The sequence below is a fragment of the Equus caballus genome, chromosome X (assembly GCF_041296265.1).
Source record: "Equus caballus isolate H_3958 breed thoroughbred chromosome X, TB-T2T, whole genome shotgun sequence".
Lineage (NCBI taxonomy): Eukaryota > Metazoa > Chordata > Mammalia > Perissodactyla > Equidae > Equus > Equus caballus.
Window position 1 is genome coordinate 124070895 of NC_091715.1, and position 25154 is coordinate 124096048.

At 35.9% G+C, this 25154-nt stretch overlaps 1 protein-coding gene and 1 non-coding gene across 11 annotated transcripts in view; one reads left to right on the forward strand and one right to left on the reverse strand.

The window, feature by feature from the left end:
* The window catches only part of SMARCA1 (SWI/SNF related, matrix associated, actin dependent regulator of chromatin, subfamily a, member 1), a 116210-nt gene that overhangs the window by 87505 nt on the left and 3551 nt on the right, over positions 1–25154 (reverse strand). For 5 of the 10 annotated variants that reach the window (XM_070257366.1, XM_005614487.4, XM_005614488.4 and 2 more), the window contains exons 2-14: positions 22959–23045; positions 20917–21083; positions 20473–20573; positions 20268–20368; positions 17587–17766; positions 13505–13660; positions 12234–12365; positions 11045–11113; positions 8034–8143; positions 6486–6712; positions 5437–5558; positions 2805–2840; positions 1717–1869 (exon numbers count right to left, since the gene is read on the reverse strand). In XM_070257366.1, the coding sequence (XP_070113467.1) occupies positions 1717–1869; positions 2805–2840; positions 5437–5558; positions 6486–6712; positions 8034–8143; positions 11045–11113; positions 12234–12365; positions 13505–13660; positions 17587–17766; positions 20268–20368; positions 20473–20573; positions 20917–21083; positions 22959–23045 (1641 nt within the window). The remainder of the gene's footprint in view (positions 1–1716; positions 1870–2804; positions 2841–5436; positions 5559–6485; positions 6713–8033; positions 8144–11044; positions 11114–12233; positions 12366–13504; positions 13661–17586; positions 17767–20267; positions 20369–20472; positions 20574–20916; positions 21084–22958; positions 23046–25154) is intronic. The other 5 variants (XM_070257367.1, XM_014729163.3, XM_070257369.1 and 2 more) reach the window with 1 other exon arrangement.
* LOC111771709 (small nucleolar RNA SNORD112) lies at positions 23171–23242 on the forward strand. Its single transcript, XR_002805635.2, has one exon. It is a non-coding gene; the product is annotated as a small nucleolar RNA SNORD112 (small nucleolar RNA).

Genomic DNA, 25154 nt, shown 5'->3' on the forward strand with positions numbered 1-25154 from the left:
GATAAAATGTATAATATAGCCACCATATGCTATAAAATTCTGAACATAAAATTAGTTCCTAAACTCATTACACCTGCCACTTTTGAAAGGATGATGATGAATAGTAGGAATATCTAGAGACCCCTGGGAACAAGGAAATCTGCAAATATTCTACCATATCATTAATGGAAAACTTCCAGAAGGACAACAGGCAAAGTTCCTTTAAGATGAAAACTAGATGGAACTAAAAACTTTGCGATTAAATTACCAAGTATCTTTAAGCCACTAAATAGAAACATCTTCCACACTAGCCAGGAGTTTTGGAAGTGAGGGGCAAAGTAGTTAACTAGGATTGCTATGGTGGCAAGGGTCAGCTTTAGCTCATCATGAAGCAGTTCTTTCTGCTCACAGAGGCAATTCAGGGATCTGTAGTAGAGGGTCATAAAAATTAATGGGATATTAATATCCTTACCATACAGTGGTCTAGAATTGGTCCTATGGTTTATAGTTGATAGAGGTGACAGGTGGCAAATTCTGATAATATAAAAACAGCTGGAGGGAGTGTTTCTAAAACACAGAAGCTGCTAGAGCAAACAGGTGAAGGGAGGAGGGATGTTGAGAAAAAAAATTAAAGAAAAGGGTTCAAAACAGCCCTTGTACTAAATATAAAAACACTAGAGCCCAGTAACAGTTTTAACACAGCACACTGAAAAAGAATGCAACACCCCTACACGTATTTAAAATTTCAAACTCAAATCAGTAAATCGTGAAAGATCAGTCATACTCCAACACTTTTAAGGAAATGAAGTGTTATCATTAATAGATTTTCCAGTTCACTAACACTGTAAGTTACTGGGGCTTACTCCTACTTAACTCATATCAAACAGGGAGTTTGGCACCATGCTAAAGTAACAATAATTATGCCAAAGCATGTTGATTTAAAAACGTCCCAATGGTCAATATTTTTTCAATTCTCTATTATAAAAGAAAAGGAAGGACTTCTAAGCTATGCCTCATTGGCATGTGACTTTAATTGCTCCCAAAGACAGTCAATTGTCTAACTTTTCGGGATTTTGGATGCATAGCTATTTTGCATCGTTTTACTTTTGAAATTATATTTCTTTATCTTAAAATTTGAGTCACATTGACAGAAGTTGTAGCTCTAATTCAATAAACGACACCATGATGAAAGGTAAGAGAAATACCTCCCTGAAAATTTCTTTTTAGATAAAGGGTAGACTAGTTTTTGACGGTGTCCTTAGGTAACAAATATTTTCCTGGAATATATTCCTTTGTTATCTTTTTACCTTCTTGCCCCAACTGTTTTATTACAAAAGTTAAAATCCTACCTCTCCCAATTTCGTTGCTAAGGATTTTAATATATTTAGTTGTTAAGCAGAATAATATTGAGAAATTAACTGTTTAACCCTTTTCATTAAAACATATGCATGTGTCCTCTTCAATATTCAAGACTGGGGAAAAACGACATTTCTGTTTCATGATAAAAGCCAAAATCGACTACAAATGCTATAGTTGGATTTGGGGTGTATGTGTTTGTTTTCATTTCCTTTATTTTTGCAATTAGCATAGCAACTTCGTTTTCCAGAATAATCTATTTTGACATCTACAAAACCTCCCAAAATTTGTTGTTACCATCATAAATTATCTTTGTGCTATGTAAATAGCAACTGTATTCTGAGTTAAGATAAATTTCTGGCATCATTAAAGATTACTAACCATAGCTTGCAGATCAACCTGTGGATTCCAGTCTGAATCATATAGTATAACCACATCAGCACTTGCCAAGTTAATCCCGAGACCTCCAGCCCTGGTACTCAGCATAAAGATGAACTTGCTACTGTTAGGAACATTAAAGGCCTCTATTGCTTCCTTGTTTTTTTAATTGACAGAGGAGATGTAAGAAAAAGAGAGAAAAATCAAATTACCAGAGTCCTTAAGAAAGAAAGAAACATTTTTAACATGCATACTCAAAGCCCCACTTTATAATACTCTTTCATCTTCAAAAATATTTAAGTATCTATCTATCTACATACTATACTCTGTGAATTGCTGTAGAAAGTATATTACATAAAGTTCCTAATCTTCAGAAGCTTACATCAATAGAGACAAATTTAGAATAATCACATAGACAAATTTAACTAAGCAAGTAACAGGTCATTTAAATTATTTTAAAAAATAATAGTAAAAATGTTTTAATTGAGTGAGAGCTGAAATATATCTAGGGGGTAAAATGTCAGATATCTCAATTTCATTCCCATTAGTTTATAAAGGATTAATAAAGAAGGTACAGTATAGAGGACCAACCAAGAGAGAAAAAGGTTTAGAAATGGGAATGAGAGCAAAAGATAAAGGTTAAGTAGACTTATTTCCATATGGCGAAAAGGGGCAAATAGGGAAGTAATGAGGAACGTCAGGAAGGTAATCCAGGGATATTTAGTAAACAGTCTTAAAAATTAATGGGATGTTAATATCCTTACTATATAAAGATCTCATACAAATTAACCAGAAAAAAAACACTAAGACCCCAATAGAAAAATGAGCAAAAAAAAGGACAATTCACAGAACAAATACGAATGGCTAATAAACACAAGAATAATGTTCAATCTCACTAGTAATCAAATAAATGCAAATTAAAACAACATAATACCATTTTTTGAAGATTAAAAAAAATGATAATACTCAATGTTGACGAGGGGGCGGTGAGACGGGCACTCTCATACATTGCTGCTGGGAGTGTAAATTGGTACAACCTTTCTGGAAAGCAATTTGGCAATATGCATCAAGAGTCTTAAAAATGTTCATACCCTCTGACCCAGTAATTCCACTTCTAGGAATTTATCCTAAGGAAATAATCAGAAATGTGCACAAAGATTTATGTATAAGGACTTTCACTTTAGCATTATTTATAATAGTGAAAAATTGGAAACAACTTAAACGATCAACAATAGGGGGATAAGTTATTTATAGTACGTCCGTAGGATGAAATACTACACTAAAATTATTTTTACAATTATTTTTTACTGATATAGGAAAGTACAACACAACTTTATATATAGTGTATATAATATAATATCAATTACTTATATATATTACATATACACAAAATATTGGCCAGGAAGACTTTTATTTTCCAAATTTCCTTCAGCAATCACATACTACTTTTATAATCACAAAATACAGGAAGTTCTATTTTTAATGAATGGAATGGCATGGTCAGAAGTCGCAGGCAGAGAAGGTGACTCACTGCCGCAGTCCATATAGAGGGGACAGTACAGAAAGCAGCATGGTGTAGTGAGAGGCAATTTGGTGTAGAGGAAATAGCAAAAACCTGGACGTGAATAACTCTACTATTTATTACATATGTGGTTCTGAGCAAGCATTTAATCTCTCTGAGACACAGTTTCAAGTGGAGAAAATTATACCAATACTTTACTGGGCTGCTGGGAGAACTCAATTGGAACTATAAGTTCCCTAGCTTATAGGAGTTGCTTGACAAATATTAGTTCCTTTCTCTATAAAAGTGAGGAGGCCAATTAAGTAAAGTTCACAGGAACTGAGTCAGACGATGATCAGAGACTTAGCTAGTTGAATTTAGCTGCAGCAATGGAGAAAGGGCAAATCTGAGAGCTACTGAGAAAGAATTGTTTATTAACAGCTAGCAAACAATTAGAGTAAGGAATCAAACGTGGTCTTCCCCTTCTTACTGTGAAAATAGATGAAATGATTGTGATTCCCATTGTGTAATGGGAAAGCAGGGCATCTCCAAAAAAAAAAAAAACAGCTGTGACTTTGCTATACCTAAAGTCAATATATGTAATTCAAAGTCTCTGAAGGGAGAAAATTATTTGAAATTTCAAGAAACCAGAAGAATTTGGGAATAATTAGGTAACGTCCACATTGTTCATGAGCAGAGAGATCAGTGAGAAACGCAAATCGGCAATTTGAGGTCAGAAAGCCTACTCTTCTGCCTCAGTATCATCGTTATTCCAGGAAGAAAGGCCGTCTTGAACGGTACTGTGTGGATTTGGAGAAACCCATTCTCAAGAATAAATCAGCAAAAGCCCAATAAAGCTTCAAGTTACCATTTCAGAGAGAGTAAAATACCACAGAGTAGGGAACAGTGTAAGCTTTGAAACATCCCCATATTTGTAAACGTTATTGTATTGTTTCCCCACAGTGGGTTGCAGGAAACCCTTAATGCCTGCCATCGGCACTATCCTATGCTACAGCCAGGCTTCAACAGGGAGGTGTACAAGGGACAGAGTGCCCACTGCAGCTGCGGAAGGAAGAGGGACTCGTGCTGAGAGTCTCTGTGGCCTGATAAGGGGCCCTAAAGCTGAGAGACAAAAAGGCCTGTGTGCAATTTCATGACATGCGATATATACTGCACTACACAGTTTAAAATGCAATATATACTGTAACGCAGTTTAAAAACTGCATTCATAACGATTATAGCCAATTATCCTCACAAAATTGTCAGAAAAAAGAAGCCTAGGTATTAATTTCCCTCTTATAACACAGTTAAAGATACTGAGGCTCAGAGAATTAAATGGCTTGCATACACTACAAAGTGGTGGAGTTGGTGCTAAAATTCAAGTCTTCTGAAACCAAGTTCAATGCATTTTCCACTATACCATGGAATCACGATCTTTGCCCAGAGCATGAGTATAGACTTAAAACAGAGGCCAAAGACAGAGCCCTGAAGGATCACAGAAAAGAGAAGATAAATTAGCAAAGCCCTCCCCGAAAAAAGTGCTTTAAAGGATTTAAAATACATTAGACCCATGACATTTGTGAGGGATAATCTAAAGAGCTGTAAGAATGTCCACATCTGAGAAAGATACTGGGTGCTGGGTAGGCTTCCTTGTCAGCTAAGCAACTCATTCCTGCACACCAACCTTTTACTACTCTAAGATCCAAACGCATGATAAGCACCTATACCGACACCCCGTTTCAGTTCTACAAAATCTCTGTAAGACTGAGAATATTCCTTTTACAAAATTATGTTTCATGAGTCTTTAGAGTTGCTCATAACCTGGAAAAATCTCAACTGTTAAAACTCCACAAATGGCAAGGGTCTACTGTAGGAGGCAAATCAAGAAAAGAAAATGCCATAGAATCAGAGGTCAAAGAGTAAGCTGAGAAACAGTAATCAAAAGCTCAGAGATAGCAGAGGTTAGAGGCAGTAAGGATACAATGGTGTAGTGTCCTTTAGATAAGTGAGGATGTCTTTAAAGACCTTGGGAAGGATGACTTGTAAAGAGTCAGTGTAATGGAAGCCAAATTGAAGATCTCAGATAGAGAGCGAGGTGGCAGTGAGAAATTAATGTACCTAGCTAAAGAAAAGGTCAAAGTTCAAAAAACTCCCTAATGATGAAAAACAAGGCTTAACTGAACTCCGATTTTTGAAGTCTCGTTTTATTTTCTCTTCCTCACCTCTCTTTCTTCATGTGGGGTTTGTCCATCCAGTCGACAATACTCGTAACCACGCCACATACAATAATCCTCCAAAATATCCAGCAAGCGAGTCATCTGGCTAAAAATGAGAACCCTTGAACCTAAACCATTTCACCAAAAAAAACCAAGTTATTCGACTTACATTAAACCAACTTGAAAGTTACAAAAATAAACATCATATGTAATATAAATATATAGCACATGAACACTCCACTAAACACACACACGCCCCTTCAAGGGATGCTCTACAGAATTATGCGCTTGTTGAGCTGTGCATTTTTAAGGCCTTCAAAATCCTCCACAAGCAATGAGATGATTTCAAGTCTACCTTTACTCCGTCCTGAAACAGCGTCACAGGTGATGGGTCCACAAAGTCCTTCACTAGACTACCACAACAGTTTCCCAACTAGTCTCCTGTTTCTAGTCTCTCATCCTCAGTAGATTCTCTATGCTGCTGCCTAGGTTCTCTTCTTACCATATAAATCTGATCGTGTCACTCTCCACACCAAATCTTCTATGAACTCCCCCTCACTTCAAAAGAGTCTAAACTTCTTCAAGCATGGTTTAAGTATTTGGCCCCAACCATCTTCCCAGATTCATCACCTGCCACTCTACCCCAAATACCATAAGATCTGCATTCCTTTCTTTCACACCTCTGTTTCATTGCCCTGGAAAACCCTTCGCTTCCTTTTTCCCATGGTTTACTCCTACACATTCTCCACTGCTCACCTCAAATGTCATCTGTGTGACAACTTCCCCAACTCCCAGTTTCTTAACATATCACAGCGCTTATCACCATGAAATGCAACTATTCCTCCGCACTACACTGTGAGCTTCTCCAAGGGAAAGACTATTCTCTTATACATCTTTGTCTAGCCAGACCTTAGGACAATTTCTGGTAAATAGTAAGTACTCAACAATGTTTGCTGAAGGAGAGAATGAATGATTAGTGTTTATGAAAATTGTTATTCATATACAAGTCATCAATATTAAGTTATTTCACGTTAATTTAAAGATTTGTAACTCACCCTGTTCTTTGAGTTTGGCCAACAGTTTATCAAGAACTACCATTTTACCACTGTTACTGACAATGTGCTCATCAGTGGTATAAGGTGGACCAGGTTCAGCACCATCAAACAGGTAAGGATGATTACAACACTTGCGAAGCTGCATCAGAATGTTTAAGAGTCGCATCTTGTCCATCTTGCCAGCAGAGTTTAAAACATCAATATCTTTCATCAGGATTTTTGTATACCTAAAGTTTTAAACTATAATTAATCATCAACTATTAGAAAGGTTTAATGCCATCAAGAAATGTCCCTGTGGTGATCAGCTTGGATTCTCATTTAAAGACAAACAACAAGATTTGATTTGAGTGTAAATTTGATCAGCAAAACTAAGAAAGCAGTGAAGATTTGAACATTTTAACTTGTATGCTGCCTATAAACCTGTTTCCTCCTGCTTTATCATTACCAAAAATTGCCATCAGCTAATAAATATTCAGATAATTATATCTGGTAATTATTCAATAACTACATATTTGCCAAAAGATGCCATCCAACTTTTACCTGTTTGTGCTTAAAACAATCACAATTTCTTATACATGTTGTCATAGGTCATTTCTTTCTGATTCTATAAACGTCTTTTCTAGACCTTCACCTGGGCAAAAACAGACCTACATATCCACCTGAACAGTAATAATAATTATAATCACAGCCAACTTGTACTGAGTGCAAGTGCCAGGTATCAGGTCAAGGGCTTTATAGAAATCAACTTGTTAAATCTTCACAATTCTGAGATATGTACTAGTATCACGCCCATTTTACAGATGGAAATTCAGGCCGCTAAGAGGAGTCAAACAACTTACTCAGGGCCACAGAAAAGGACAAAGCCAGGGTGTGACCTTATGTCAGAATCCAAAGAATATACTCTTCACCACTATCCTAAACTGGCTTCAATAGTCGAGATATAATTACATATTATGTGATCTAATTTTATGTAAATAAGCAACGTTTTGCTTCTCTTCGCAGCAATATTACATTATTAGCATGTCTAATTTATGATTCCTTGTGACTTCCTTTGTCAATTTCCTAGTTTGCTTGTATTTATCCAACCATCCCAGCTTCTGCTTTTGTAATATCTACAATCACTGATGTTTTCACTCATCTTATTGTCACTTATCGTTATTATAGTTATTACTATTTTCACTGATGGAAAAAAGCAAGAATAACAAACGTGCCAGTGACATTAACCCCTTTAATTCCCATAAGCTAAGTATTATTATCCCCATTTTACAGAAGGGAAATTGAGGTTATTAAACTTGCCCAAGCTAAGCAGCTATTAAGATGCAAAGCATAGGATTCAAACACAGGCCTATACACTCCAGGCCCATGCTCTTACCCAAAGGTTAAATAAAATACTCATCAATTTTCTGTTAAAATATTTGAACTACTTAACTCGACATTTAAACATGAAATGTAATTTTTGTACTAATGGCACAACTGAACCACTACAAAGTTAATTTTTTAACAAATCCTTATACATAAATCAACTCTAATGGAAATAAAAGAGCTCACCATTCTCGTTGCATTTTACTCAGTCCCAAGTAAATCTTTATTTCCTTTTTAGGAGGCAGGCTCTTCTCTACATCAGTTTTTATACGACGTAACAAAAATGGTTTTAAAACCTAAAAGTGATAGTTTTTATAACTAAGTTTATAAAACATGTAATATTATAAACCATATATTTCAATGACAACACCCTAATGTGAAATTTACTTCCCACTGCATCATCTGAAAAACACTACCAACATCGGCTGCCAACTTTCTTGGTAAAAAAGAACCAAGTAATGGCCACCTAGAAAATCAGAATAGGGGCCCTAAAATAGACCTTCATAATTTGATGGCACAAAATACATTAAAAATAAAGACAATATTATTGATTATTGAATAAGCGTGGAAGAGCTTTTTTAAAAAAAATCTGCTGTCATATAAGCTTTTTTAAACCTTCAAAGGAAATCTGGTGAGAGTATGGATCAGAGTTTCTAAAAGTGAAATAAAAATGCAGGAAATCTCAAAATGGTTCAATATATGAATGAGGACAAAATGGTTCAATGTTAAGGAGGATAAAGATGAACAGAGAAAAAAGATGAAATAATCAGTGTATATCTGGAAGACAGATTCTATCACAAATGCCAGTGCTACTATCCATACAGAATCTGCAATGTGCCAGACAGTGCTCTACGAGCTTTACATAGCATACTGCATCCTTACAATAAATCCTTGAGGGAAATGTGATTACTTCAACTTCAGTAACATCACCAAAGTCACTCTGCTAGTAAGCGGTAGAAGCAAAATTCAAAGCCAGATCAAGCTGATTCTATAATCAGTTCAGTCCGATTCACTGTTGTGAGTCTGGGCAAGTTCCGGAACCTTTCTGAGCTTGTTTCCCCATGTCAAAAAAATTCTGATATATGTATATACCAAGCATTTTTAAGTGGGCATAATGACACCTATTTCCAAGGCTGCTGTAACAATTTGTGGTAGTACGTGTGTGGAGCTTAACCACAAGCTGTCATTATTACAGATCTACAGGTGATAAGGAAAAGGGAAAAGTAAAAAACTTCTGGTCTCTGGTTTGGGCCTCTTAAACTTGCGTAGGAGAGACTCTTAAGGGTCTAAACTGCCTGTGAGACATTTAGGCAGAAAGACTCGAAGGCAGTGGGATATGTAAGTCTAGAGCTAGAAGAGAAATATAGAGACAAATTTGGAAGTTAGAAGTATACAGGTGGTAAGTGAAACCATGGAAGTGGATCCCCAGGGAGAGCCTGCATGAAAAAGAAGATCAAAGACATAGCCATACAAAATACTACACTTTCAGGGACAGACAGAGAAAGAAAAGTCCATAAAGGGGACTGGCAGAAGCAGGCAAAGAGGGAAGAAAAAATCCATTCCATACCCAGAAATCATACAAGAGTTTTGAGCAGGAGGAGTGGTCAGCAGTGCTAAATAGTACAGAGAAGCCAAGATACTGACCAAAAGGTGTACCGTGAATTGAGCAACTGGAAAATCACTTGCAAAATAAGTTTCAGTTGTATGGAATGGATAGAAGCCAGTGGTCAATGGATTCAAGAGTGAAGAAAAAATTAGGTAGTGGCGATGGAGAGGATAAACTACTCTTTCAAGAAGCTTAGCTATCAAGGGAAGAAACCAGAATCACAGCTAAAGAGGGACACAGTAATGAGCGAGTACTGTTTTGTACATGTGTGAGGGCAGGTGGGTATCAGTAGGGGTTTGAATTTAACAGGGGAGATATTTGAGATGTGGAAAGAGAAGAGCCAATGTGGAGGGAGAGGTAGAAAATTCAGTCAATGAAAAGGATAAATCATGGAGAAACGTCCATAAAGAAATAGGACGAGATGACATCCGGCATTCATGCTGAAAGAATTAGCCATCGACCAGAGAAAGCATACCTCTTCCGCTCAGGCAGAACACAAAACAGATGCAGATACCTGTGGAAGATGGATAGCCTTGAAGGAATTCCTACCTAATGCCTTCTGATTTCTCTTTGAGAAAGGAATGGATACTACCTGCTGAGGGAGAAAGAGAGTAGGGGATACTTGGGATAGAAGTCTTGGGGATATTGGGCAAGGTCTGAAATAACTGTTATAGGAAATGGGAAAGAATGCTGCAGAAGGCCATACTGAAGGATCACCAGCATCATCAAATCCCAGCTTACATTAGGGAACACGAAATCGTAATGGTTTCAACCTATACAGTTGTATAATCTTCTTTATCAGTTTTGAGCAGCCCCAGCACAGAGTAGGTCACTCTGCTAGTAAGTGGTAGAAGCAGAACTCAAACCCAGAGAACAGAGACACAGTTACACTATTCTAGTTTAGGGCTTTCAGGGCTGAAATGGCAGACAGACAAGACAGCAAGGGAGTTCGGGAGTATTGGCAAATGAGTGGTTCAAGTGATAGAAAATGGGCTCACTGTTGGATACAGAAAAAAGTAACAGCAGAAATGGGCTGATGGATGGGGAGAAAAAGCAGGGGTCAGGGACTGAAGGTCTCTGTAAGAGAACAGATACAGGAGTAACATGAATGAAAGAGCTAGAAGAACATAAGTTATCAAAGAATGGAAAACTGGTGTTTAATGAATGTGAGAGTCACCTGGTGTTGAGTACATGACAAAGAGAATGGGTGGTGGGTGAACCTGCAAGATAACTTGAGCTTCAAAGGAAAAGTTCTACACATGACAGTGGAGAAGCAGTGGCTTACAAGTGGCACTGGGGAACTAGGAGAATACTGATACGATCTTGAGGACCTGTGGAGTATAAGAGAGTGAAGACCCTCTGCTGGAGAGGATCACATTATCCACGGCTGAGAGCTGAAGCTAAAATGCTGTTCATAGATTGGCTGAGGATATAGTAGAGTGTATTTCCCAAAGAGGGATGTTGGGAGGGAGAAGCAGGGAGACTGAGCCAAGAGGTTAACCGGCAAGTTCAAATGGATTCTATGGCAGTTGGTTTTCTGGCTCGGTTACACACATTTAATTACTAAATCTTCTTGTCTGCTATTACTTACTGTGTGAAGTCTTTCCACAAGTTTTTGATCACCAAGACAATTTTTAGTGTCAAACCAAGAATCAAAGTCCTGTGGAGGGGTCAAAATTCTGCAGTAAGTGCACAGTTTTTCTTTTAATAAGCTCAATATCCTACAAATTCTTATACAACTTATATAGCAATAATTCACTTTAAAAGCACTTTCAGAGCCAGCCCCAGTGGCCTAGTGGTTAAGTTTGGCACGCTCCACTTCAGCAGCCCAGGTTTGGCTCCCAGGGGCAGACCTACACCACTCGCCATGCTATGGTGGCAGCTCACATACAAAAAGAGGAAGACTGGCAGTGGATGACAGCACCTTCAAAAATATGTTAACTGTGATGGCCAATATTATCTACTTCTGAAAATAGATAAAATACTGGAGCAGTTAACAAAATCTGAACCCCATTACACAGAAACTCCATCAGTAGTTTTTCCTTAAAATGCTTTTATTAGGCTTCCCCATACCATAGTAGCATTATATCCAGTTAAGAGGAGTAGGAGTAAGATTATAAAATCGAAAACACACATTGCTAATGAAAATGTTAATCAAACAATAAAAATGATAAAGTATACAAACCAATGAATAGCTGAACTTGGTACTTTTTATTATCAATTAATATCAGTAATGAGGAAAATCAAGCTGCAAAGTCCTTAAATCATTCAATTCAGTTTGCTGCACTAGCATAACCTTGTGTTAACGACAAAAACAATGTAAATCATACATTTACAAAATATGCTGTTTTTCAAATCATACATTATGAGCTCTTTAGCACTCACCGGATGTTAATGCCTACAATAATCAAAGCTCATTTTAAAGACTCCAACTGCAAAACTAGTATATAGAAAGCCCTTCCAATTTAACCAAAAGAAAATATTGAGTGCACTATTCTGAACTCAGCTTATCTCATATCATAACTTGTAGTAGCAATGTGCTACAGGTAAAGTTTAACGGGGAGGATAATCTCAAAGAAAAGAAACATTATTTCTCTAAACATCCACATTTGAAAAATTTGTACTTCAGAGCTCTTTCCTGAGAAAACAAAAACACAGATAAAGAATTACAAATGAAAAAGAACTCTAACTATAGAACTATTTCAATCTACAGTCTATGCTTTGAAAACATGTCTGTGAGCATAAGAAAATCATACTTAAAACATCTGACTTAAACTTACATCTGCAGAATTAAAGACATCAGGCAATAAAAAGTTGAGCAATGCCCAGAGTTCATGCAGGTTATTCTGCAAAGGTGTTCCAGTCAGGAGCAAGCGGTTAGTTGACTTGAACTCACGAACGATCTCTGAAAGCTGGAAAAGTAATAGTTCTGTTAACATTGTTTTATTTATTAGAAGGCTCTACATTCAGTTCTTTATCCAACCAATGCATTTCCTGAATAAAATAAAACTTGAAAATTGGTTTTCTATGGAAAAATATCCTACTTCAGGTGACACTGCCACAGTGAAGCACAAATGAACAAAATGTTCTGGGCATTTCGACCCTCACAAGAATACAGATCACAGTCATACCTGAGACCCCTGCCCCACTTCACAACATTTACTCTCCATTTTGGGTCCACAGAAACAATTAGAACACTAAGGAATCCAGGCTAGTCACTACACACAAAAATACTTCCTTCTCCCCGCCAATCATGCTCCTCTACATGCCTAGTCTAGCTCCAGCTTGACGTGGTCACAATTTTTAAGCACCAGAGTTGAGCCCATTTTCCCTGATATCTAATATTAACTTTCTAAACATAAGACCACAAATTAAAGCATCAAAAGTATAAAGGAACAGTAATGTTATCAATAAAAATGCACATTTTTATAATGCTCTTAAACAATTCTTCTCTAACATGCATCCTCTTATCAGGTACTAGTTCCAATTTGAAATTAGTATGATCCACCTGGTGGTTTTGCTCCAGTTCTGTCCCTTTCTCCCAAAGTAGCCCAGTGATCCAAAGAGAGGTTCACATAATAATTGATGCTTTGCCTACTGTTGATGGAGTTGAATGGCAAGAAACATTGATATTTTTCAATGTTAACACCACACTCTAATTCACACACGTCAGATAATTCAAGGAAATGATTTTTTCTAATCCACATGAATAACATAAGTTAGCTCCTCATTAAAAAATAAATCAGTGCAAATGACATCTGGACACCAAATATTACCAAAATATTAAAATACTGTAGGATAACAGAGTTAAGCTGCAACAGGTACAGCCAATAAACACCTAACTTTCTTTACGTTAAAAACTGTGCTGGATTCTCATTTGTTTTGCATTCAATAATTTAAACCTTAAAACCCTTTTCAAAACTGATTTCCATTCACATTCCATGAATAAAATCACAATCTTCCATCACTTTTTTATTTTGAATACAGAGAAGTAAACAAACATGTGATAGTTAAAAGAAAACTTTAATAAAATGATTGAGAAGTGGCTTACCTTAGATTTTTCATTCTTTATTCTGTGAGCCTCATCAATGACTAGGTATCGCCAATGAAACTTTTTGAATACAGATTTTTCTTTAATTACCATCTCGTAAGAAGTGACACAAACATCCCACTCTCCTGGCATCATTTCATCACGAATAAAAGCAGCCTAATGCAAAATAAAGTTCCTTCTATTAGAATATGGACAAGATGATCACAGAATTAAAGCAGCAAGAGAATATTAGACTTCTAAGAGACCCTGGCAATCATTTGGTCTCATCCATTTTAGACACAGAAAAACTGAGGCCCAAAGATACCTTTGTGGTCAATTATCCAGATGGCATGCGAATGTATTCATCAACAAAAGACAAGCAAAGGCTTCCCTTAAACAAGTACAGCATATTCAATGAAGTGGAGAAGTTCCTATCGCCAGAAGATGACTAAACTACCAGGCTCTTTCTTCATACCAACAGGTCCAAAGGGACATGGGCAAAGTAACTGCTTTCTTAAGTTGTGGTTTTTTTGTTTGTTTGCTTGCTTGTTTTCAGGAAGATTAGCCCTGAGCTAACTGCTGCCAATCCACCTCTTTTCGCTGAGGAAGACCGGCCCTGAGCTAACATCCGTGCCCATCTTCCTCTACTCTATATGTGGGACGCCTACCACAGCATGGCATGCCAAGCGGTGCCATGTCCGCACCCAGGATCCGAACCGGCGAACCCCGGGCCGCCGAGAAGCGGAACGTGCAAACTTAACCGCTGCGCCACCGGGCCAGGCCCTGTAACTGCTTTCTGAACACCATATTCTTACCAAGATCCAAGCATTGCCCACATGATATGGTTTCGACAAATGGAAAGAACTCACTATCCAAGAGTGATTCCAACCTTTTGAGATCTCTTGTACATTCCTTCACTTTCTAGCAAGGATGAGTCACGTATTTGTTAAGGGGTCGTGAAAGCTCATTAATGTTTCTGTGAACTCCCTGATGTTGTTACGAGGCTACGGACGTGATTTTATAAAGGAGACTTGCTCTATCCGGTATAGGAGGCTATTTACAACAGTGAGACTATTTAAAACTACTTTTAAACCTTCACAGGCAGTGGCCATGTAGTAGCCAAGTTGATTGAGAGTATTTCTAACTTGTATGAACTGAATTTCAGATGTTACAGGTCAAAATAAAACCACAAAAGTTAACAGGGAGCAGCAAAATCTATACTGAGAAGGGGCTGACTGGTACTCTAAATCTGAAATTACAGCGCATAAAAAAATTAACTGTGCACTGCTAAGTAATTATTTCATAAATTCACTGTTATGCACTAAACACACTGTGGACTCATTCAACAAATATTCAGTGAGTGCCCACTATGTTTAAAAGGATTGCCTGGACTAAAGCAGAGAACAGAAAAAAGGCCTTTGTAGAGATCTCAGTTGCACCCTGGGAAGTGGCCACATTAAAAACGATAATTAAGATATTAGGGAATTAGAGACAAAATAAAGAGAACCAGGGTGTCAGACGCCATTTGGTCCTGCAAACACCTTATCTTTGTTTGATTTTGTGAGACACTCAGTTTAATGGTTCCTCCTACAGTTTCATGGAACATATGCATATTTTCAATTTAAATTAGCTCTGATTTGAAATTTGTGTAACTACTTGAAAGAGTTAGAGTTAAATATCTTGACAGAATATTAAAGATTACATAATCCAAAAGGTTTCCTTTTATAGGTGACAAAATTAAGGCCCTTCAAGATTCACTCAACATCACACAGTCAGTACCAAAGCCAGAACTAAAAATCAGATCTCTTATTTCCATGTCCATGATCTTTTTTTCTTTGCTGAGGAAGATTAGCCCTGAGCTAACATCTGTGCCAATCTTCCTCCACTTTATACATGGGTCACTGCCACAGCATGGCTGACAAGTAGTGTAGGTCCATGCTTGGGATCTGAAGCCATGAACCCAGGCCGCTGAAGCAGAACACGTTGAACCCAACCACTACTCCATGGGGCCAGCCCCTCCATGTCCATGATCTTTGATGCCTCTGGAGTGGAAAAGGAAGGGGTCAAAAAACCATGTTTTGGAATCACACCTCTATAAACTTCAGGACTACATTAGCATCAGACAGGATCAGGAGTATCTCTAACAATATCCCAATTCAATTAAATACCTGTTGTAGCCTACATCAAATTTTTTATTACTAAAATATTGCCCTCACAAAATGTTTCAAGAGCCAGGAAACTAGAAAGACCCGATATATCTAGCCCATAATGGTACCAACATTCAAATTTGTCTATAAATAAAGATCTAGATTTTCTCTATCCATACTGACCATCAATCTCTAAGTGTTGAATATGGCACATTATTTATGTAATTAATAATTACTGGTTTTCAAACTCTTCTGACCATGGCCCACAGTAAAACTACATTCTAGGTCGCAATCCAGTAAACACATATATGTTCGAGTGTGTGTATATAGAAAGAAGCAATATGTATCCTTAATATGTATGAAACACTCTGCTTTTTTCTATTCTATTCTATTCTATCGCAGTGTTTTAAAAATTTGTTGTCACTATCCACTAAGATTAATTTCCACCCTATTAATGAGTAGCAATTTGAAAAACACTGACTTCGAAGATTAGTTTTCAAGATTAAGAAATTTTTGAAGCCACCAGAAGAATCCCAACCTCCCACAGGGGAGAGAGAGGGCAGTCACAAATTAAATACATCCACTTCTTCAAAAGCTTCCAGAGATACTTCATGAAACCCTTGGATTCCACATAATATAGCTGAAAACCACGACATACATTTTTTACTGAAACATTATGAACACACAAGCCTAGATATTTCTCTCTTGCTTATGATCTTCAAGAAATAATTTCAGCAAAAAACCAATACTTCAGAAAAGCAAAGTTTTATATGGAGTGGGATTATATTAAATAATAGCAGAGATCAGAAAGAGTTCTAAGTGACTAATGTGCTACTGGGAAATATTAGGCATAGGGAAGAATCAAGCCTGTAATTCTGAATTTATGAGACCAGTATTTCAATATTTAAATTATTTATGTTAAATTTAAGTAATTTTTCTTCAAGCAAAATGATAAGAATAAAATTATATAATTCATTATGCTACCGTTCTTTTGAGGATATCTTTTGATAACCTATCTAAATATATAAAATAGAATAAATCTTTAAACTATGTTCTCTGGAGGCAAAATAAAGACAAAGTTTAATAATATGCTTTCTAAGCTGATTATTCATTTTGGTATTTTTGCATAATTTATTATTTTTAGATTAATTCTACAGTCCTAAAATAATTGTAGCCTACTAGATTGACAAATGGCTAATTTAAGCAGAAGCCCAGAGTTTCTAATATCTAGAAATGTATGCAGACATGTATTTTTCTATGCAAAGACCAAAACTGAAAGCTGTGTCTACGCAGAAACACAAAACACAAGGCTCTCCATACAAATCAAAAAGGCCCCATTCGTGGGTGTATACATGTATAGCAAGTGAAAGCCAAAAGTCAAAAATTCAAACATAAAAAATTAAGTCATGCAAATTTACACATTTTGGGCATCAAACAGCACAAATGATAGAGTCACTGATAAGATACACTGTCAGTAAAATAAGATTTTTTTATAAAAAGTTACTTCAAAGTACAACTCAAAAATGTAATAAGGCACATGTGTATGGTGACAGATGGTAATTAGTCTTTGGGTAGTGAACATGACGTAGTCTACGGAGAAATCAAAATATAATGATGTACACCTGAAATTTATATAATGTTATAAACCAATGTGACCTCAATAAAAATAATTTAAAAATTACAAAATGCTTAGCTTAATGAGTTAGTCAAAAGTAAATGCACATAAGCACAATAATGGATTGTCTGTTATTAACAGGTAACACATCTACCTCATAGGAATGCTAGGAGAATTAATTAATAGATAAAAAGCACTTACAACAGAGCCTAACACAGAGTAAACACAACTAAAGTGTTGCTAAGTTGTAGTCAAGTTACATGTCTTTTACGGCAAGAACATGCAACTTAACCCCAAAAATGTTATTCTCGATTGCCTTTTTAAACCTGTTTATCACTTACTCTTGCATCCTTGTCCCCGACGAAACAAATAACACGGAGAGATGGGACCCATCGTTTGAATTCATTCATCCAGTTATGTAAAGTAGACTTTGGAACTAAAACCATGTGAGGTCCAGGAATGTTTCGGTAATGTTTCAGGTAACCAAGCAAAGCAATTGTTTGTAAAGTCTTACCAAGACCCTGCATTATTATGACAAGGAAAAAAATGCATCAATGTTTTTTATTTAACGCAACATTTTGTTAGTAACAACATCAGAAAAGATATTTGCCAACCATCTCACAAAGGAAGAAGTTAAAATATCTTTTTTTTTTAAGTGAACAACCATTCCAATCCTGTACTTACTGTGAGCACAAAAAGAAACCAGGAACCTGCAGGTAGAAACTTGCTCAACAAAGCAACTTTCTATTTAGGAGACGTACTCCTAAAGAAGCAAGCAATCTACTATATAATTTTTCCTACTGGTTGCAAAATTAGGAATTTTGTGTATATCACAAAGACTCGTTTCCTTTAACAGCCTGCTTAGATAGCAGTCTTTCTTTCCCATTGTCCTTAACATTATTACACCCCAGGCATGAAATACTCAGACTATGCATCAAGGGGCTTGTAGCTCTGTACCTGCACCTCACACCCTTGAAGAGCTACGGAACCACAAGAACAGAACATAAAAGACCTTTGCAGCCAGAAAGGACCTTAGAGACCACCTAGTCCAGTGGACTTTTTAAAAAAATAATATACTGAACACCCATGAACCCAACACCTAATCAATGGAAAAGGGAACTATGTCCTACGCTTCACGGCCTTTTAAAATAGTTTCTGGCTTTATCTATGCAAGGAATATATTTTCTTTTATAAACCCAAGCTTAAAGCTATCTTTACAGGGTTCATCCCTTCTGATATTTCACTTAATGAGACGGGTTTTATGGGTGCTATGAATCAAAATCTTAAAATGTTTATCCTCTTTAAGCAAGAAATTCCACTTCTAGGAATCCTATGGAAATAATTTGAGAGGTGCAGAAAAACTAAATTACAAAGGTTCTCATAACAGCATTATTATATGCCATATACATGTATATATATCAACCAATATATACTATATATACACACACACACAATATATATATATTATATATGTATTATACATCAACGAATCCAAATAACCAGGAATAAGGGAGATGAATAAAATTATGGTAGCTCCATAAGATTAACTATTATGCAGTAACTAACAATTATTTTTACAAAAATGTTTTAATTATGTGGAAAGTAAGCATGAATGTGAAGCAATCAGAATACCAAGTTATATATTATGATTTCAACTATGCAAAATAAATACATCCAGAGGAAAAAAGTCTAAAAAGAACTATGCCAAAATATTAACTGTGGTTATTTCTAGGTAGCAGAATTATAGCTTGCTTTTAACTTGTTTCTAGATTTTTTCCAAACTTTCTATACTTCTTAAAGTATCTTCCCTTTTTTAGTAATTAAAACATACCTGGTGTCATCATAAATTCAATATGAAGGATCTTTAGATCCTTCATGTTTAGACAGGCTGCAACCAAGAGGAGCTTGAAATGAAAAATCCTGGTCTTTCTATTGTCCAATTAACCAAGCTCCTGCCCCTCTGAGCTGACTGTAGTCTCCAACCCAGAACACTAAATGTAAGGAACTACAGAGCCTTGATTTAAAGGACCTCCCGCCATACACCTAACAGTTGCTCGGCCAGGGATAAGTACCCATGGGACTGACTACTACACTACATGCTGTAAAGCATAAAATAGTCACGTGGCTCTTCTGGATAAGAGTGACTCCAAATATGGCTCCAGAGTCACATAAACATCAGCATCACTGGGTCATATAGATCTAAAACTCCCCCTGCCCTCTCTTAAATCCCATCTTATTCATTTGGTCTTAAAATACCAATCTAGGCCTTCATATACTCCCCTGATCTGCTGAATTAACGTCTTAAATGGCCTTAGTTTTTCTGTTTTGACATTTTATGTATATGTCCATCATTCCTTAGCTTACTTACTGACCCCCACCTGGCACTCTGCTGTATCAAGACTCAATATTGCTCCTTACTTCTCTGTTCTTTATTCCATCTATTAACTTTCTGATTGCTCACACATCAAGGCATTTACATTCATCCATCCATGCACTCATTCACTTATTGTTTGGTTCATTCATTCATTCATTCAGTGTTTGGTTTATAGATCCCACCTTATTCCCAAAAGGATTTCAGGGAGCCTACAATGAACACATGGAACATAAATCAACAGTAAAATAGAAATAAAGAGAGGCCAAGGAAAGTAAGACTAGAAGGTCTCGAATAGGAAAAGGCACAAAGGACACAATGGGCAAACCGTGAAAAGTTACACACGTGCTCCATTTTGGCATTTATTTTGCCTCTGAGCTTCCTGAAAGCCAAAGCACAAACAAAAACAAAAGTACAAGCAGGTTTTTAGAACCATTTGAAGAAATCACTAAAATTTTGTGGCCTGTGAAAGAATATGTTCTAGAGGTTATTTGGAACAATTTTAGACTTTACAAATGCTTTTTACATTATAATAACTGAATAAAGCACATAGCCTCCAGGCCTCAGAGGGGCAATTCAGCTCAGGTATTTCAAATTATTACATTAAAATTCTTGATAACTGAGAATGTTTTTTTGGTACCAACTCCTTACCATTTCATCAGCCAAAATACCATTGACTCCATTTTCATACAAAGAGATCAACCAGTTCAGTCCTCGAATCTGATAATCTCTCAATGGTCCTCCTTTCACATCTGAAAAAAAAGTCAAGGATGCCTCATACTTTCATTAATACAATCAAGTAAAATTTTTCTAAAACCAAACTGGAAAAACAAAACCAACATGCTGAAGTACTCACACGAAGGGGATACCTCAAACCTAACACACACATTAGATGTTTTCCGACTTTCCGAGAGGAGCTCTTCATCTTCTTCTTGTTCCGTGCGCCTGTGGCGGTAGCTGAAATGAAAAAAGAAAAACCGTCATTTTCAACCCAAATGCTAAGGTGTCAATGAAGTCAGTATACTCTGCTAATATCTTTTATGAAAAAAAATGAGTTATCTAAGGTCTTGCTTAGAAGTTGGTAGAACCTGCCTACATTTTTATTGATCGACTTCTAATGAGAAAAAAGCACTGTTGCCTCCAAAACCTATTTACATTGACAATAACCTTACTTTTTGAATACAGAGTTATAGTGAACAAGTGAAGAGGGAAGGAGAGCATGCGGGGAGGGAGAAGGAAAGACAAGAGGAAGGGAGGGAAGGAGAGAGGGCAGAAAGGAGAGAGCGCCATGCTGACATACTCTCCAGCAGAAATTAAGCTCTGCTTGTCATCTTTCTTCATTCGAGGACGTCCCAATTTCATGTTCAGAGGAGAGGTTGGAGATTTCTGCGCTGAAGGTTGAATGAAATGTGCAAAAAGTTCTGTCTGCTTCAGTAAAAATTCAAATCGCTTGGCTCGGTCTGCTTTCTAATTTACAAAACAAAAGAAAAAGTAATGGTTTTCTTTTTATTCATTCAAAGTTATTTAACAAACACTTACATTGCACCTACTCTGTACTATGTTCTAAGCACTTTAAACATACTAACCCATTTAATTCTCACCATAAACCTTTTAGGGAGGTACTAGTATTCCCTATTTTATAGATGATAAAACTGAGGTACAGAGAAGGTAAGTAACTTGCTCAAATTCCCGCAGCTAGTAAGCAACAGAATTTGAAAACGGTATTTTGAGACAGTTGGAACAGGAGCCAAGAGACCTGACAGACCTAGTAAACGCCACAATAAGAAATACCATGCTTAAAGAGTCAGGGTCAAAGCAAATCCTCTTTCCAAACCATATGGTTTTATTTTCCTAAATAGTTAACAAAACTAAGTATCATAATATATAATGTATCCCAAATATAACGCATATATATATACACACACCAAAAACTGAACTCTTAAGAATTTTCAACCTCCATCTAGAAATAATTGAAATCTTAGAATACAGTGTCATCTTACCTCAAAATACTTTGAATGTTGTGGTACGATAATGCAATAAACATCTCTCTCTTCAATTACAGTGATCTAGAAAATTGCATTTTAAGCTAGCAGTATATAAAGTTTCTCCCCAAAGTGAGCAGGATTTGGGGGGAAAATACACACACATATAGAAGTGAAATAGTTAATATATATTAACTATTAAAAATTGATACATATAATTTCTGAAAAGGTCATAGAACTTGTACCATATGAATGCAATAAAACTTTTTTCACTAAAATCTTAAAGGATGTATACATCATTTTAGATTTTAAAAAAATGAAGATTTTTCAATTCCCAGTCACTTTCTGACCACAGGGTAGAGAATATTTGCTTGCTAATGAAGGATGCATAAATAATAATACCAGAAACTTAGAAGCATTCATTAACATAAATACAAGAACGAGACAAATATACTCAGACCAGTAGCTGGAAGGAGGCCAAAACCTTTCCATTTTATGTTATCCTCACTGGAATGTTGTTTTCAGAGTTGTTAAAACATTAACTGTGTACATTAGACGTGGCCTTAAACATTAAAGGAATGGAGTTGTGTAAAACCACTATGAACAACCAAAAAACGTACTTCATCTCTACTTATTCTTATACTACTACTGCAAAAACAACCCTTCAACAAAAAATTCAGTTCTTAGTACTTGTTAATTTCTCTTTTGAGTTAACCAAGTGTACTGGTTTTGAAAGATCCCAGGGGATAAAAGTTAGCCCTAGTTAAATTTAAAGCTAAAATATGGATTTTAGTGACTAAAAATTAATAATTAAATGTATAGCAAAGCAGTAGATGGGCACAACTAGGATTATGCTGCTTAAACATGTAATATTTTCATACACTGGGCAAATGTCCTTCCCTCAAGAAAATGTATTACGGTATTACATGTTTCCTAACGTGTAGCATTCATTCATACAGCCAAAACAATGACAAAGAGAAAAAAATATCAGTCTGTCTTTGTGACTTGCTTTCTCTCAGCCATATTCATATTGCCACCAATATTTTCACTTAGTGGATAAAATAGTTCTAGAATAAAACACCTTATAGGGTAAAAAGTACTGAACAAAAGTGAAGCAATGTGGCTTCTGGTCCCACCTATTCCATATAGTTTCTCTGATCCTTCATTTCCTCATCTGAAAATGAGGAGATTCATCTATTCAACAAAAATCTCTATGATGGATTATATATTAAATCACTTTCCAAATCTAAAATTCATGATTCTCTATGCATTATATATACACATGTATTTTTTAATCTTTCACATCCCCTCTATAAAAATGAACTACGGTATTCACTATCCTACCCACAAATATATTTACCATTTTCTCTTCATATTCTGGGTCCATTTCCTTTTCAGATTTAGAAGCTTTAGCAGCAAGTTTGACTTGAAACGGAGAAACGTTTTTCTAGAATTTCAAAGAAAATAAATCATCAAATCGCAAAGCAAGGTCTTAAAAGTGGTCAACATCCTCATTTGAAGAAAGTAAAAAGTAATTAAATACTAAATAAATAAATCATCATGGGCCATGCATGGACCAATGATGAGAGCACGTCATGAAGCAGGGTTTATGATTAATCCAGTTCTGTGCACCTGAGGTCCAATAAAAAAATCCAAGAAGTGTGAAAGCCAGAGAAATAACATTAATTAAAATAAAAATCAAAAGGCGAAACATTGAGTCTTTTCACCTATTTTTTAATTTACAGCATAAGAAAGTGTATAACCATTGAACAGGAGATTTAAAATCTAGAATATAATATTATCAACCACAAACCAAAGGATTCGAGGAAAGTAAATATTAATTCTCAGAAACACTTTTTTATGTAATGGAAACAAGCCAGACTTTCAAAAGAAAAGACTGGTTTCTGTTCCTGAAAAGACACTATTTCTTTTATTGTCTTCATAGTCTAATTAAAATATTTAAACTTCTATATGTAAGGCAATGTAACCATTTATATTTAAAATAATGAAATCTTACAGTTTCAAACCTTTGGCTTATGTTAATTTCCTTCAACTGGAAAGAAAACTATTTTAAACTATTTATATTACACAAATATTTTGTAGAAGCAGTTCCTCAGGGCTATTAATTATTAACCTTTGATATTTAACAACTTGTAATTTATTGAAAACTAACATGAATCCGCTATTTAAAAATACTGTAATTATATGGGGGTCTCATGCAGCCTAATTCTCTGTAAAGACAAGCTCATACTTGTAAATATAGATAGATCTACACAATACACCTTCTTCCCTGTAAGAAATCCAGAAATAATAAAATAAACACAAATCTACTCATTAGTACCAAAGCCGGGAGTATTTCAGTTTTAACACAGACTTTGCACAAGTCAAAACACAAATCTGTTGTGAAAACTAAAGAAATTATGTCCATTTTATTATGGCTTTCGTCAATCTATTCCTGAAAACTTAGGTCATAAATCAGCAACACAGTGTCATCTTAAACATGAGAAAAACATGGCTCCAAAAGTTAATGAATACGTCTTCTGACATTTACTAAAATTTCTATTTTGAGGAAATCCAAACTAAGATTATGGAATTTGACCCTGGTCAGGGTTCTGATTTGGAGCACTGACCAGATATTGTTCAGTTATTCTTAATTCAAATGACAACCATCTTGATTTATAGCATCTCATACGTATATATCATCTACGTGGCATGTTTTGAATGTAATCCTGGATGGATGAGAACAGAAAACTGCCAAACTGCCCTCAACCCCACACTTTCAAACTGTCACATATACTATAAATCCTATTTTATTTTCAAAGCTACAAGTAAAGGAAAATTGAGTAACAAAATCCACATCTTTATCATTCCTTGAAAAGCTATATGAAGTCTAGTTTCCGAGTTTCAAAACAGTGAAAATCACTTTGCCTCATATACACAAGTATATATCTAATAATGTGGAACACAAACTTCACTCATAGAAAAGTAAAGCTTTCGTATTAGAAAAATATTTTATGCATTAATTTTTTGCTTACCTTGCAGTAGAATACCATAAAAAGTTTAATTATACGCTAATTAAAATTCCTAATCTTGAGCAGTGCTATTAAAAGCTGTGGGTAATTACTTAATTGGCACTATCTTCCTCAACAAATTTTAAAATACCTACCTTCTAAACCTTCTCATTTGCATACGTTTTTAAAAACACACTTCTCATACCAGAAAAGATAAAAGGTGACTGAGATATTCCAATAAATTCCTTATGGATTTTATCATCTGTTAGTCTAGATGTCATGAGAATGCAGCACAAGGTCATCTAGATGCCCTCTCTTAAAGACCATGACCTTTTTCTTGACGTTTTCATTACCAAAAATACCAACTCCAATTTCCACAGTGTTAGGTTATCCAACTGTCACTTAAATCAAATAAGTTCAAGAACCAGAAGGTAAGCAAAAATACCTTTCTGTAGCTAAATGTCACAAATCAATCCACTAACTCTCATCCAGTTTACGCATCATGAAAATGCTCTCGTTCAGAGCCTATTATCTTTTTTTCCCCC